The sequence below is a fragment of the Chrysemys picta genome, chromosome 10, assembly GCF_011386835.1.
Source record: "Chrysemys picta bellii isolate R12L10 chromosome 10, ASM1138683v2, whole genome shotgun sequence".
In the NCBI taxonomy this organism is placed as follows: Eukaryota; Metazoa; Chordata; order Testudines; family Emydidae; genus Chrysemys; species Chrysemys picta.
Window position 1 is genome coordinate 35,897,040 of NC_088800.1, and position 15,889 is coordinate 35,912,928.

The window sequence follows — 15,889 nt, forward strand, 5'->3', positions numbered from 1 at the left end:
TGCGGTTTTTATTGCCATCATTTTTTACCTAATTGCTGAGAAGTTTACAGCTGGCGTTGAAATCATTTACAGAATGGACGGAAAGCTGTTCAGGCTTAGCAGGCTGAAAACCAAGAGTAAGATCTCCACAACATCTATTGTGGAACTTCAGTATGCTGATGACAAGGCAATCTTTGCTCACTCTGAGAAAGATCTTCAGACTATCTTGAATGTGTTTGCCGATGCTTACGCTTGTCTTGATTTCACTCTTAATATCAAGAAAACTAAAGTGCTCTATCAGCCCTCTCCAAATGAGGTATTACATGCCCCATCTATCAAAGTCAATGGAGTGGGACTGAAGGATGTCGATCATTTCCTCTACCTTGGAAGTCATCTTTCATCCAAGGCAGATATTGATGCAGAAATTCAGCATCACCTCAGCTGTGCCAGTGTAGCTTTTTCTCGTTTATGGCACAGGGTTTTTGAAGATCGTGGCATTTGAACAGACACCAAGCTTCTTGTTTATCAAGCTGTTATTCTCCCAACATTGTTGTATGGGTCCGAAACTTAGATAACCTATAAACATCACTTGAAAGTCCTTGAGAGGCACCATCAACGCTACCTTCGTAAGATTCTCAAGATCAAATGGGACGACAGGTGCACCAATATTGGTGTTCTGGAAGAGGCAAAGACCACTATTGAGGCAATGATCATCCATCAGCAATTCCGCTGGACTGGTCACGTCCGGATGCTAGACCATTGCCTGCCAAAACAGGTCCTGTTCTCTCAGCTCAAAAAAGGGCACCGTAACGTGGGTGGACAAGGGAAAGTGTTATAAGGAATTGCTGAAGGACAACCTAAAAAAGTGTAATATTGACATTGACACTTGCCCAGGATCGCTTAAAATGGAGTGAAGTCCTACACGATGGTCCCCTGCATTTTGAACTTGCTCCCTGACAAGCTGAAGATGACAAGAGGCGTAGGAGGGAGACTGGCTCCCAGTCATGGTCAGCAGCCTCCTGCTGAGTCTGAAAACATCTGCCCTCATTGTAATAGAACTTGTGGTTCAGGGACTGGCCTTATTAGCCACTTGAAGACCCATAACTCCCATGGAAGATGATCATATCGGTAACGAGTGATCGCCCATCAGCATCATCATTTTTGTATTTGAAGTTATGAATATTGGCTATGTACTTGTATCTCAATGTGTTTGATTCTAAGTAGCCTCAGTGAAGCATTTGGTCAGCTTCTAGAGAAAGGACTATTCTCAGTAAGTGCCCAATCAAGGAACACTTAACTGACAATGGACTTTGGGAGACGCCAATCCACATCAGAGCTTTCCTGGGAATGTTCAACTAACATGTAAACAATGGCGTCGGCCTGCAAAAAGCTGAACCATTCATGGACATGTGACTTGCCCAAGTGGCTACAAATTCCATCTTGTTGCTGTGATTTTGCACAGAAGAACAAAGAGGTTTCCACCCACAGAGAGAGAGAGAGAATAGAAAAGACCCTTGAAGCCCCTCTATTTTGTCTTCAGCTGGCTTAAGAGATGGCCTCTCCACCCCAAAGAGATGCCTGAAAGAAACTGGCACAAAGGACCGTAACTATGGAGTTGTGAGTGATTGCTGGACCCAGACTGTGAAAGAAGCTTATTGGAATATCTCTAGGGGTGAGATTTCATGTGTAATCAGTTTCTTAATGTATTAGACTTAGACTTGCGTGTTTTGGTTTGTTTTGATTGGTAACTTACTTTCTGTTCTCCAGCCTCCACACTCAAAACTCACTTAAAATCACTACCAGTGTCTCAAAGCAATCAGCTGTACACAGATCCTGTTCAACTAGGCCACTGTGACGGGTTCGATCACAGAAACCACCTTGGGACTGTCACCTGATGTGCTGAGACTACTTCTGAGCCTGTTTTCTCTGGCAATTTGGGCCTTCAGAACCCTGCCTTGTTGAGCCAGATACACTAATCTGCTGCAACAGACCCAGGGTCTGAACCACATGCCCCAAAGCTGCAGACTTAACTGAAACGGCTTAGCAAGTGCTCCTGTCTCTAGCACCCAGACATCCAGCTCCCAATGGGATCCAAACCCCAAATAAATCCGTTTTACTCTGTATAAAGCTTATACAGGGTAAACTCATAAATTGTCTGCCCTCTATAACACTGATAGAGAGGTATGCACAGCTGTTTGCTCCCCTAGGTATTAATTACTTACTCTGGGTTCATTAATAAGCAAAAGTGGTTTTATTAACTATAAATAGTAGGATTTAAGTGGTTCCAAGTAATAACAAATATTCATAACTTCAAATAAAAAAAGATACACAAATACAGCATAATCATAACCAGAAAATTACAATAGACAAATTACTATAGACAACTTTCTTGACCTCCTTTGTACAAGATTTGGTGCAACTATAGGACCTTGGTTGCAACAATGATCTGTACGGTCACAGTTCATGTCAATAACGTCACACATACCAAGTTGTACTCTGCACTGTTGGCTTTTTAAAGCAGGAGATTAGCAAGTATAGGTCTCTTTAATTTATCCTACTGGATGTTAAAGCTGTTAATTGTGGTATTCGGTTTGTTCTGCCCTTTGAGGATGCGATGTTAAGAGAGGCCTTTCAGGGGGAGTTGGGTGCCTTCCTCTTGTGTTACATTCAGTCATTTCTGGTTACTTGGTGCTATGATTTAACTTAGTGAAAATTTAGATAAGGAAAATGTTTCATTCATTTTATTGTGCAGTTTTCCCAAAACAGCCAAGACTCTTTTAATGAAGAAAAAAACATCTGTTCAAAACATAATAAATGCCAATGTTTGAGGTTTGTGTAAACTTAGTATGGAATGTACCAAAAAGCGTTACTGTGCTCTTCCCCAGTTATTAATTTGTTTTTTTTGTGTTAATTGTACATGTGCCACCAAACAAAATAAACAAGAAGATTTAAGGTTGGACAATAAATGATTATTTGCAAAAATGATTAAAGAGTGAAATGAACAAGAACTTTAAAAGGCTTCCTTGGCAGCCTTCAGACTTTTCAGAGACTTCCCTGAGAAACATTTATACGTGATTTCAGAATTCCTGAGTTCAGGGCTGACTGCAATACATCTCTTGCAGGCGTGACTTCTCGTCCTTGACACAAAGCAGGGCGGAGATCAATTTGGTGGAAAAAAGGAAGAAGCGAACACTTCATAGGCGCAAGATCTGCAGGCCAAAAGTGGTGTTTATGACTTCTGATTTATAGGAAGCAAATATGATCCTGCTTCTACACACGTTGAATATGATCAGAATGTTCTTAAATGTTTGTTTTTACACTACTGTAAAATGAATAGCCTCCATATTCCAGATGAGATACCATTGGATTGCATAAAACCATAAAAGGTAATGGAAAAATGAAATGATTATGATGCCTAGCCAAATAAATGTTTATATTTTTATATATATATATAAAATCACACAGGAAAAAGCATTAAAATGATAGTTATCCTGTTTTTAGAGCTAATGGCCCATGTTTTCATACCTCATAACTGATTGGCCCTGCTGTCCTGTGTAGCTGCCATTTGACTGACACTTTCTAGTTTGACATAATACACTTCAACAGAGAAAATGTGGCTCCAAAATTTAAGAGGCATGGGGAAAAATACAAAACTCAGTTATTGCAAAATGCATTATATTATTACAAAAAATACTTTGAAGTTCTCCCTTGGGTATTCAAACCCCCGTTCAAGGAAAGTACTTAAGCAAAGTCCATGTCTGTTCAGGACAGTTCTTAAGCCTGGCTTAAATTCTATTGATTTCAGTTGGACTTCAGCACCTGCTTAAGTGTTGTCCTGAATAGGAATGTTTTCCAGAATCAGGGACTCAAATATTAAGGTGTATTTTCCTGCCCTTCCAAGTGCAATAGCAACTTCCCGCTTGTTTTTACAATATATTTGAAACTTTTTTTTAAATAGTGTTGGGTCTTATATGTAGGTATAGTGCACGGAGTATTCATGTTATTTTAGTTTTCCCTCAAAAAGCCCAACTGGCATAAGGCTTAATTGGGGAATAAGGAATCCTCTCATTATCCCTGGTGTGTTCTTATAGTAGACCTTTGGAAGAAAGCAAGAATAACCTCATGAAGATAAGAGACCGCAAATCATATGATACTAAATCTTCACAATTGCATCATCTAAAAGGGATTTCAATTTAAACCTGCAGGAACAGTAAATCTGCTTTTTTGTCATTTTCTATGCCTGCAGATTCCTTTTGGTCCAGCTTAATATTGAAATAAGCTTTATTTTAACAGATGTAGACTCCGGGCCTGGTGAGTCATGCCCTCTTTGCGGGGAGCAATATACTAGGATCCTGTAAATGATTAAACCATAGTCTGACTTTCAGGTACAGCAAAGGTGCCTGGTAAGACTATGAATCTCAACTATGAATTTTGGGAAATCGGTTGATCAAAAATGTTCATTTTCTTTTTTACCTTTCAGGTAAAAATGAAGCTCTGCTGTATATCAAATGGGATCTTGGAATTCACTGACGTCCTGCTAAGAAAAAAAGGGTAATACTCTGTTTATGTACCATTGTTTCATTTTTTTCATCATATTTTATCTCCACTTTTGGAAGTAGGGTGACCAGATGTCCCGATTTTATAGGGACAGTCCCGATTTTTGGATCTTTTTCTTATATAGGTGCCTATTACCCCCCCACTCCCTGTCCCGATTTTTCACACTTGCTGTCTGGTCACCCTATTTAGAAGAGACAGAAGTTTCTATTTCTACCATAAGTCAATAAACTGGGTTTTAGTCTTCATTTATCTAAGAAGGGCTATTTCTGACACATCTCCAAATATGAAGCATTAATGGCCAAGTCAGAGAGCGTTTAGTCAATGGGACTACTCAGATGAGTAAATTTATACATGTGCAGAAGTTTGCACAGCATCTGACCCAATGTGAATAGCTGCAGAGGTAGTGAATGTGTAGGTACATGCTTTATATAAAACTTCTTTACTGCTGTAGCACCATCTATCAGAATCTCCAAGTGCTTTACAAGCTAAATAAATGTAATCAATGTCCCTGCCAGCTGATATTTTTTTCATGAGTATGTTTCTGGGGAAGAAAATTTCAGCTGGCACACTCACAGTATATCTATACTAAGAAAAAAGGTGGTGAATTTTACTTTCTTAGTGAACGCATGGTAAATCCTAGTGTGGACAAGGCAGGTGTAGTCTTTGCAAGTGTTAGCAGGACCAGGTAAACCCTAGATCATGATTTCCATGAATCTGTTCTTTGTTTGAAATTATTCACTGAATGTTTTACAAGAGGATGGTTCAGCCAGTGGGTGGCTCACAAATACAAGTGGCAACTGCACACGTTGGAGCTATGAAACTTGAGCTGTTTTGTTTGGACATGTGGTATGTTACTGTCTCCTGAACACAACTGTCAGACCTAGTCTGCATTTGATAAATGATGCTGTTTAGGTACACGTCATAGAATCATAGATCAGCTTTGAACAGCCCTCACTTCTGGCTGTCCAGTTTGGAAGTATACTCCCCAACTGGCTGCTCAGAGGTGTGTCCTCTATGCAACAAGGCAAGCTGGATCTAAATCAGGGGTTCTCAAACGGGGGGGGTCGGGACCCCTCAGGGGGTTGCGAGGTTATAACACAGGGGGTTGTGAGCGGTCAGCCTCCATTCCAAACCCCGCTCTGCCTCCAGCATTTATAATGGTGTTAAATACATAAAAAAGTGTTTTTAATGTATAAGGGGGGGTCACACTCAGAAGCTTGCTGTGTGAAAGGGGTCACCAATACAAAAGTTTGAGAACCACTGATCTAAATTCTGTGGCTCTGTTGCTGGATTCTGTGACACAATAGAAGTTTTTGTGGCCACTTAAATTTAAATAATGAAGGTTTGAAATGAAATACAGAAATAAGACCAATTAGTACAGGAACCCTCGTGTTTATTTTGATAATGAATTTTATTTGTTATGCTGTCCTCATATTTTCACAAACAAAAAGGAAGCAAAACCAGGTATATATACTTTTGGAATACATGAGAAATGGGTAACTTTAGGTATAATAAAGGAAAACAGTTTAAATTTTTTCAGTGTCCTTTTGATATTTGAATGATCTTTACCTTCAAACTATAAGAAAGGCAGCTATGCCTGAAAGGATTTCATACCGTCTAGCATTACTCTTAATGGGGGGGGGGAAAATTACAAATGATTTGTCCTAGATTCTTTTGACTTATCCAGTGCTATTGGGTGGGGGGGAATTCTTATTTTTCCATAGCTCTGCAACTGAGCATATAGCTGCTACCACTAAGTGTGTGAAGACATCAGAGTTTTGTGGTCTAAATAGGTGCTTAACTGGTAACATCAGTAAAATTGCCAGTGAATGACAGTATTTCTGGACTATTATGCCTGGATTTTAGTGTAGTCCCAGCGGGGGGGGATACCAACCAATCCACAATTCCTCCAGCAAATATTTGAAACATTTTTATAGTGTTGTTTCAATCTGAAGAAAGTCAAATACCAGTGGAATATGATTTTTGTATTGTGCTTTTCTACACGTGTTACCATAAAAGAGAGAGTTGCTCCAGGCCACATGCATGACCACTGTTCATAAAAGAGCTCTTCACACAACTACTCCTCCCACTTATGTATCTAATTTATAATGTAATAATTACCAAATACCTGCCAGGAATTATATCTTCTGATCCCTTAGATTTCGTAATAATTTTTTCCAATTCTGTGAGGGCTCTAACTAAAGCAACTCATAGTATGAATGATTTTTAAATATTAAGTAATTAAAAGTGAGGATTTCTAATGGGACAACCATTTTCTGTATTTCACCTGTCCACTGGTTTCCCTTTTCAAATAACTGAGTCATTCTGCAAAAGCTCTTCTCCTTTCCTTTTAAAAAAAAAAAAAAAAAAACACAAAAGGTCTGAGGAAGACTAGAATTCCATTTTATCACAGTAAGTTTGGGAGATTCTAGGCTATCTCTAACCCTTATTTTCTCCCATAACTTTAGAGTAAGAGGTGCTACCACATAGACTTCCTTCTGTTTTCTCCTTGATGTTTGGGAATAAAAATCAAAGCAATTAGTAGAATAGGAAACTCCTCTTGTTCTCTTTCCACCTGTTTCTCTCTGTCTGGTGTACCTTGCCACCAATGTTCAAGATGGATCACCCAATAAGTACCTTTTATATTGGTCACTGACAGGTCACCTTATGATTTAGTTCTAGAAAGAATTTTCCTGTTAATTTTAGCCATTTTGTTTCCCCAAATGAGCTGGAGGATTTTCTAACATCTTATGGGAAACCTTTACTGGAATATTCTGGAAAAGGAAGGTGATCCTCAGGAGCAACATTATTGTTATGGCAGTAATGTTGCCAAAACACTATAATCATCTCTTGCTTTTCAATCACTTTTTAATTATTTTTTTTAACAAGCACAGGTGGCTGGCTTCATATAATGTTATTAAATGGGGAAAAAACATTGACCACTACATACTTTTATGTGATGTTTGGCTAACTTAAATTTAAAATGAATTTGTAGCCTTGTTTGACATTGATCTTTAAGGCAAATTGACATGACTTGCAATTTTGTATAATTAATTTTAAAACCTATGACCTCCCTAAATGTCATTCTTTTGAGGGATTCTGCAGTCATGAATAGGACTTCATCCACAAAGAACGCTATATTATGGATTGACTTCTTTGCATTTAAATCCTGTATTTGTTGAATTTTTCTAATTTTCTGTGCAAATGGTTTCTTGGTTAATACAAACAAGGTGGGGAATAGTGGACAACTTTGCCATAGGCCTCTACGAAATGAGAAAGGCTCTGAATATTTATTACTGACTCTTTCTTTAGCTTTTATAGATTGGTATAAGATTTCAGTCCATTTTTTTCTTTTACTTTCTAGACCTAGTCCCTTCATAAACTTCCATTTAACTTGCTCATAGACTTTTTCCACATCTAGTGAAAGTACCATACCTGACCTCCTTACCTTTGATAGGCTTGAATGGATCACAACCAGTAACCTACGAATGTTATCTAATAGCTGGCTTCCCTGATTAAATCCCATTTGATATATACTAGTTATTTTAAGTGTAAATGATTCTGTCAACACCTTTGCAAAACTCTTAAATTCTATATTTGACAATGAGATGTGCATATGTGAGGTACATTCAATCTTGTATCTTTTGGCCTTTAAAATCACAGCAATATTGATTGATTTCTTCATATCTGCTAATGTTTTGAAGACCTGAAAATTACTTAGACGTTTGGGGGAAAACTGATAAGTCAAAGATTTGTACAGTTCAATTGAGAACCTTTCCATACCAGGTGCTTTACTTGAGAGCATATTTTTAATGACTGATTTGACTTCCTCAGATTCTTTCTGTAAATGTTCAGGTATAACTGGGAGCCCAGATTTTCCAGTGTAAGAACTTGTATGACAGTGCATCTCACTGTTGTGTTCTCTGATACCAATCATAGTATTTTTTTCTTTTTCCTGTCTTAGCCTATATGCTGAATTGTTATGGCCCTTATTTCCCATCCCATTGTACTTTTGTTTAAACTGATATACAACACAGTCTCTTTTTTCTGGCCACAGAACAGAGAGCTGTCCTCTAAGGAAGGGAGGTTTAGCCAGCGTTTTCCTTGCATCTGTCTTTTTGTGCAACTTCTCTAATTTTTTTATTTCAGAGTGAAGAAACTTGTCTTCTGTATTTTTTCCCCTTTTAATTCTAGAGAATGTCTCAATTAATTTCCCCCTCAATACTGCCTTATAAACCTTCCATAGTGTATTGGTACATATGTTTCCATTTTTATCATTATTGAAAGAAATTTTGGTTTTGCTAATTACATCATTCAATACTATAAAGTTTTCAAATAATGGATTATTCAGGTCCCAGTTGCTATGCCTCCTACAACCAAACAAATCTTTAAGTGTTGTCATGATAGGAAGAGGGACTGACCATGTAAATTCACCTCTCTTTGCCTCAGTTAAAGGATTTTCTAAGCAAGCAGACAAAGATATATAATCTCTTTGCGTGAACAGCAAATGGGGATATGAATAAAACAAATAATCCCTCACAAATGGCTTCACATTCTTCCATGAATCCAGTAGACTGAGCTGGGAAAGATTTTGTTTCAAATATGAGCCAGGGGAATTGGGTTCCTCCATTCCACTGTCTGATCTATCAACTGTAGGATTTGAGGTGAGATTTAAATCTCCCTCAACAATGAGATCCTCGGAAGAAAATGTCAGGACAGGAAGAATAGCATTGGGAAAGGCTCTTTGTCCAGTGTTAGGAGCATATACCAAGCACAGGGTAATTACTCTGCCCAGTAGATTTTCTTTAACTGTTATGAATTTCCTCATTTTAACACTGTTTTACTTCAAGTTGAAGTCTCTTAGCTAGGAGGCTGGCCAACAAGGTGATGTTTCAAGACCGTGTGAGGAACCATTGAATCACTATTTAAAACAAAAATGTAGGTCTTGTATCAGCTGGAGAGAAAGTGGAGGGAGAGGCCCTTTTATCCACATCTGATGAGTATGTCTGAAGTCAGCCAAATTCTGAACATATATCCCAGATATGTTTTGAAACCACTGGATTGAGAGAGTCCCTTGACCTCTTTGTGCTGCTTCCAGACTTTCCTATGAGAAGGGGACGATCTCGTGAAAACCTCTAAAATGATATACTCTTTACATGGTGAAATACCTCAAAGATTCTCATGCTCCCTGTCTTTGCATTGGAAAAAGAAAGAACTCCCAGATAGAACTACTTGGCTGCAGAGAGTCTGCAATACATTTGTCAGGGGAAAGCTCACAGAAGATTCAAAAATGGTTCTAATGATTTCTCTACAATGTGACTTCCCTTCTTTGAAAATAATCAGGCACTCTGATAAATGTAACTATTTTTCCCTATTATGATCTATGTGCCATCTTCTCCCAGTACATTAGCCGATTTATTTGTTTCTAATTTCTTCTTTGTTCATCCTGGTTACCAGACCCTCCACAGCGCCTGTTCTGTTGTTATGGTTCCTCTGCATGTTGTTCTCCCATGGTTCCTGTTTTATTGCTTTATTCTGTTATCTCTGAAGAGTTAAAAAAAAATAAAAGGAAAAAAAGTTTTTATTAATAACAATTACCCCTCTCTTCCTCCCCCAGAATAACCCTGCCACTTAATTTCAGATGTACTCACTGTTGCAGCCATTGCTGCTGGTAGTCTCAACCAGGCTGACACCACGCTCTGTTGAGCTGGCCCTTCGAATGTGGACCTTCCTGACAGTGAATAAGTGACCGAAAAAAGGGGGATGGAGGAGAGATGAAGAAACACAGAATGAGAAAATATTGGTCAGAGAAGAGAGAGACAGTAAATGAATGGTGCTTTCACTAACAATATAATACTAGCACTTTGCAACTTCCAAACACATGACAAACTTTAATATTCAGCCCCTTTGTGAGGTAGGGGGGAAGCAGAAGAAATGTGCTCAAAACCACACAGCATGCCCGTAGCAGTGCCAGGATTAGAACTCAATGTATGGGTCCCAGCCAATGTTGCTCTGGGCTGCCTCTCAGGCCTTTATTATGTAATTGGTCACTATAATACAATTTTAACTAATTAATCATTTAAATCTGTTTAAAGCCCTTTCAAAATGCTGAAGAAAGGGATGCTTTGTACATAGCTGTTTTAAACATAGCTAACCTTCTTTTGAAGAGTTCAGTGAGTACCTCACCATCTTGACTCTTTTTAAAAAAAACAAAACAAAACACAACCACTTTAGACATTTATCTTGAGAGAGGCTGTCAGTTTTGCTCCTTTGTGTCCAGTTTTTGCCCTGACGTGACTAATTCCTCCACATAATGTGTTGCCTTGATGGCTATATTCCTAAATGGTGTTTATTAGATAGGTGGCTCCGATCTTGTTTGTTAATATACTCTTCTCACATAGGTAATTTAACCAGTCAACATGGGTTTATATTACGTCAATGATTCACTGATCTGTAACTATCCCTAGCGTTCCATTTGCCCCCTCTATGCTGTCTTCTTCCCCTTTAAATTCTATTGGGAGAATTGAAGTCATAATGTTCTATAACTTAACACAATGAGAAAAAATCTCTCTCGGGTGGATTATAGACCAGATTCAAATCAGCCACCTTTTACTCTTTTCTAGTATACCTTGTACAGCCTTCTCCGGGGGTTAGGAGTCCCAGGGGCCTTCCACAGACATTTTGAATTGCTTGTAGTGAAATCTGCCTTTTGCTCTCTTAGTAACACCAAGCACCATAAATACCTTCCTACTTTCCTCAGTGGTCTGTCTTCGTTCCATTTAGATAACAGCTGGTGTATGCGGCGATCTGCATGGGTGGCGAGGGGAATGGGCAAGGAGCTCTCTCTTCTCCCACCCCCTTGTGTGCTATACAGGAAGCTGGCACACTCAGTCCTTGCTCTTGCTCAGCAAACTAGTTAAGTTAGCTATACGGCCCCTTTGTGCTGCTCCACAGCAGGGGCCAGAAGCTGGTCCTATAGCATTAATAATTGTTAAAACAGAAATTCAAGTTCAAAGCTCCCCTACATAAAACCAATTATCTCAGTTAAAGAATCCTTCACATCCCTTTTTTCAATTCACAATGTCAATATTTAGCTGCTATTGTTAAAATATGGTTAATGTTGACACTATGCCATAGATCCCAGCAATTGTGGAGGACAGTTTGGAATACCCTTACTTGGTGAACTTTCCAAGGGGACAGTGTGGACATACTTGTACCACATTTTGGTAAAAGGGGCTCCCTCTTCTAAACAGGCAAAGTTAACATGTCTGTTTTGCTGTTCATGGAACAGTAAAAATTTTCTGAATAAAGTTCAGTAAAACAGCAAAGAAAACTAAGTTGCTAAAACTCAAGTCATTTGTAGTACCTGCTACCTGATGCAATATTTGTGGGTGTAGAGGGCAAGTTTCTGAATTTGAACAGCCAGAGACAAGGGCTATTAGAATGGTGCAGTGCGGGGCCATAAGGATCAGGGATGCCTCGAGACAGCAATCTGAAGCTGAAAGCCACTAATATTTGTTGCTATGCTTGGGAGTGCAGTGCTTGTAATGTTAGGAGGGGATTGTGATTGGTGCAGATGATGCAATATGAAGGTTTAAGATGATTGTCTGTTGCTTTGCAGGGCTCTGTTTGCTTTCAATTAATAGAATAAAGATTGCTTTCAAACCAACACAATTCTTTTATTAAAAAACAACAACCGGAGGAGAGAGACAAACAGAAAAACACATCAGCACTGAGGGAGATGGGAAGTTCCCAGGAGGAGGTGGGGTACCGGGATGGTTAAAGATTTGTGTATGTCCAGGGATCAGATCCAACCTTCTCCTTTGGAGTACAGTGCAATGGGTACTGTACTTCAGCAGGGCTAAACTGCAGAGGGATGGGTGTTGAATACATTGGGTACTGGGAGTCCGCCGTGCTGGACTGTGACGGGGGAAGAGTGGAATGCAGCAGGTACAGACTAGAGCCAGGAGGTTGATAAGAGTGTGTTGGCGGTGTCTGGGGGGCGCATGGGAAAGTTTTGCGACAGCGGCTGCAGGGGAGGGCGGGTGTGGAGCTGCTTCACTTGCAGTGCTAGTATCGCCTGGAGCATGTCCGCTTGGCTCTCCATAACCTTTAAGAGCCGCTTCATTCTGGAGTACCACGTTCCTTGTGGTCCCTCTCTTTGCTGTCCCTCCACTCCTTCAATTCCTGTTTTTTTGGCCGCAGAGTACATCATAACATCACGCAGAAAGTCCTCCTTAGTTCTTTGTGGCCGCTTTCTAATTCTGCACATCCGTTCAGCTGGTGATAACAAAGAGGAGGGCTGGGCTCCCAAGGTCATCTCTGTAAGTTTAAATGTAACATTTTACAGAAGCAGTATTGTTTGCAACACACAGAACACTGATTCAGTGATTAAAAACACAGCTGTCACTAACTGGCTGACCCCAGGCAAGCACACATGAGCCACAAGATCCCCAAAATGGTGAGGAGGGGCAGGATAAATCAGTGTTCCCGGACCCTATTGTACACTGGGCACGTGGCTCTTGGGGAGAGTCAGCACTGTAGGGGGGGCCTGATAATCATTCCTGTCCCCACATTTTCCACAAGCTGTGATCATTATGGAAGATAGCTCGCTGCTGAGGGTTAGCAGGGAATCAATGGCGGGTCTTCTCCAAGACTGCGGCTTCTGCCCTGGCCCTTATGCAGCTCGCCTGTGTGCAGCAATGGTTCCCCCTGCCCCCTACTGACAGCAGAGTGGTGCAGGAAAGTTACCGTTAATGGGGCAAGAAACAAAGCAGCTCAGCCAAAGACCCTGTGGCAGCAAATTGCCCAGTGTCTCCATGAGAGTTTCCTGGAGATCTCTGAGGGAGATATCCGTGAAGTGAGGGAGTCAATCAACAGCCTGTTTCTCCGCTCAGACGAGGCATGTGGTGGTACGCGCATCATACAGACACAGGCCTGCTTTCTGCAACCCTCCTCCCCCCAGCAACTCGCTTCAGCAATTCCCAAAATCAAATCCACTTACCAGGGGCCTCCTCTCCTGTTTGTGCTTTGCCATCTCCAACAGCTGTGACTGGCTAGCCTCCTCAGGGGTAGAAAAGAGCTCCTCGCTGCATGAATCTCTGACCGCCGAGTGGTCCTCTGCCTCTGGGTCACCCTCCCCATCCTCGTCCAAGATTTCCTACTCCGGGCTCGGTCCACTCTTGACTGGCATGTGAGCCACCGAAGTATCCACAGTGGCCTTCGCACTGGAGGTGGGGTCACCACCGAGTATCGCGTCCAGCTTTTTGTAGAACCAGTAGCTTGTGGGCGCAGCACCGGAGTGGTGGTTTGCCTCCTGTGCCTTGGGTAGGCGTTCCGCAGCTCCTTTGCTTTGACCCTGCACTGCAGTGTGTCCCGGTCATGGCCTCTTTCTATCATGCATCATGAAATTTGTCCTTACGTATCATAATTCCTATGGCTGGAGGGTAGCTGGGACTGGACAGCCTCCTCTCCCCAAATGCTGATGAGGTCCAACAGCTCAGCATCGCTCCCAGCAGGGGATTGCCTGGTGCATGGAGCAGGCATAGTCACCTGGAAAGATGCACTGAGACCACTGCACACATCACCAAGCAAACAGGAAGGGGACTTTCAAAATTCCAAAGGAATTTACGGGGTGGGGATGACAGTTGCTCACGTGAGGGCAGGGCAGTAGTTCAAACCGATGACCAGAGAGGCAAGAACAGGGATTGTGGGACACCTCCTGAAGGCCAATCGCAGCACTGTAATTGATCAGGGTGTCAACACTGGCACGGCGGCGCTGTGCCCCCAGCGCAGAAAGCTGTACGCCTCTCATCGGGGTGGCTTTTTTACAGCGCTGCAAATGCGCAGTTTCTGCACACTAAGTGGCTTGCCAGTGTGTACACCTCGGGAGTTACAACGCAGAAAGCTGCTTTACTGCGCAGAAACTTGCCAGTGTAGATAAGGCCTTAGGCAGCAGTGAAGCCTACCATATTAGGCTTCTCCAGAGTGATGAAGACTGCAAGGCTAATATTCCCTTTATACAGCAAGTGATGTTCCTTTCTTTGTGACGAGAAATCATTCCCTTGTTTTTTGAGATCTCCCACAGTAGTCTGTATTATATTCTGGATTCAAGGTCCAATATGGGAAGACTGAGTTGCTGCCCCTTTGTTATTTCCCTAGGGAGGAATTCATCCTGTACATCCCCTGCACAAAGCCTGAGACAATGGACATGGAGTTTAGGATCCACCCTGCAAACCAATGAGCAGGGAAGCTGCATTCATTCTTTGTGGATGTTATTCTAGTCCCTGAATTAGAATAGTGGCAGCGTTCCCTTGCATGACCCACACACAGGGATCTTTGGCCATTAGGTCCATTTAACTGTGGACTCACTGGTCAATGCCTCCGCCCCTTCCCCAGCTCTACTGCATGCACGTGGAGAGGAGTCCCCATGCTTGATTACTCCTGTGCTATGCATCCTGTGTATATTAAAACCTCTGAAGTTCTGTTGCACTGGGGTCACTTTTCAGCTCCTCTATCCAAAAGAAAAATCTCACCTCCAAAGAACTGCAAGACTGCTGGCATGTATTTTAAAAGGGTAGTACAGGGCTGGTTTTATTATTATTTCAGTGAATTCACAGCAATTCTAGAAAGGTATTCGCTTGCCACTACTCCTCTGGAGCTTAATGAAATGGAGAGGGTTTCCTGTCTCAGTGATAGGGCAGATTGATTTAATCAAAATGGTGACTGCAATGCTTTTGATATCCTTTACAACTGTCTCTTGATTATTGAGAGTATTTCTATAAAATAATTTTGCTTCTTCTAATTGTATTTAGTTAAGGGGGAAAATGAGCATTCAGCAAGTTTCCATTACATCAGCTGATGAAATAAGTCTATTTGTGAAAAGGGACTTTTAGTGGAGCAACTGAGTCTGCTCCATAGAGGGCCCAACATGGATTTGGAGGGATAAAGAAATGAGAAGTGCAGGAGGACTAGTCAGTAACAGCCAAGGGAAGGCTGCAAGTGAGTGATGTGTGAGAGCTATAGGAGCAAAGTCACAGCTCGTGGAGTTAGGCCACAGGTTAGTGGTCACTAAGAATAAAAGTGAACTAGATTGTATTTCAGGGATTAAAATGCTGGCAAAAGTGGAAATATGTGCAGACAGTTTTATGACAGGGTATGAGCTGGAAAAGTACTGTTGATCTACTCCCTTGCAGTTAAAGTGTGACTACTGATTGGGCTGACCAATATACATCTGAGTTAAGTCAGGGCACTAATATTAGCCCTGAGCTAACTATAGTCTTCAGATACTCAGGAGAATAAGCATAAGTAAAAACAGGATACCTGGGATGTCTAGCAAACCAAGTATATGTGA

At 41.2% G+C, this 15,889-nt stretch overlaps 1 protein-coding gene and 2 long non-coding RNA genes across 22 annotated transcripts in view; 1 reads left to right on the plus strand and 2 right to left on the minus strand.

Annotated features, from left to right (window-relative positions):
* The first annotated feature begins 3,230 nt into the window (after window positions 1-3,230).
* LOC112060531 (uncharacterized) lies at window positions 3,231-10,290 on the plus strand. Its single transcript, XR_002889842.3, has 3 exons — window positions 3,231-3,365; window positions 4,460-4,530; window positions 10,154-10,290. It is a non-coding gene; the product is annotated as an uncharacterized LOC112060531 (long non-coding RNA).
* NRG4 (neuregulin 4) overlaps window positions 5,929-15,889 on the minus strand; it is a 55,630-nt gene continuing 45,669 nt past the window's right edge. For 11 of the 20 annotated variants that reach the window (XM_008174939.4, XM_042842399.2, XM_008174937.4 and 8 more), the window contains 3 exons: window positions 10,692-10,732; window positions 10,188-10,267; window positions 5,929-10,080 (listed from right to left, as the gene is read on the minus strand). In XM_008174939.4, coding sequence (XP_008173161.3) covers window positions 10,075-10,080; window positions 10,188-10,267; window positions 10,692-10,732 — 127 coding nt within the window. In that variant the 3' untranslated portion in view covers window positions 5,929-10,074. The remainder of the gene's footprint in view (window positions 10,081-10,187; window positions 10,268-10,691; window positions 10,733-15,889) is intronic. The other 9 variants (XM_065558402.1, XM_065558398.1, XM_065558406.1 and 6 more) reach the window with 1 other exon arrangement.
* Window positions 12,744-13,678, minus strand: LOC135973755 (uncharacterized). The gene is made up of 2 exons (XR_010590770.1): window positions 13,541-13,678; window positions 12,744-12,858 (listed from the first exon to the last, which is right to left on the minus strand). It is a non-coding gene; the product is annotated as an uncharacterized LOC135973755 (long non-coding RNA).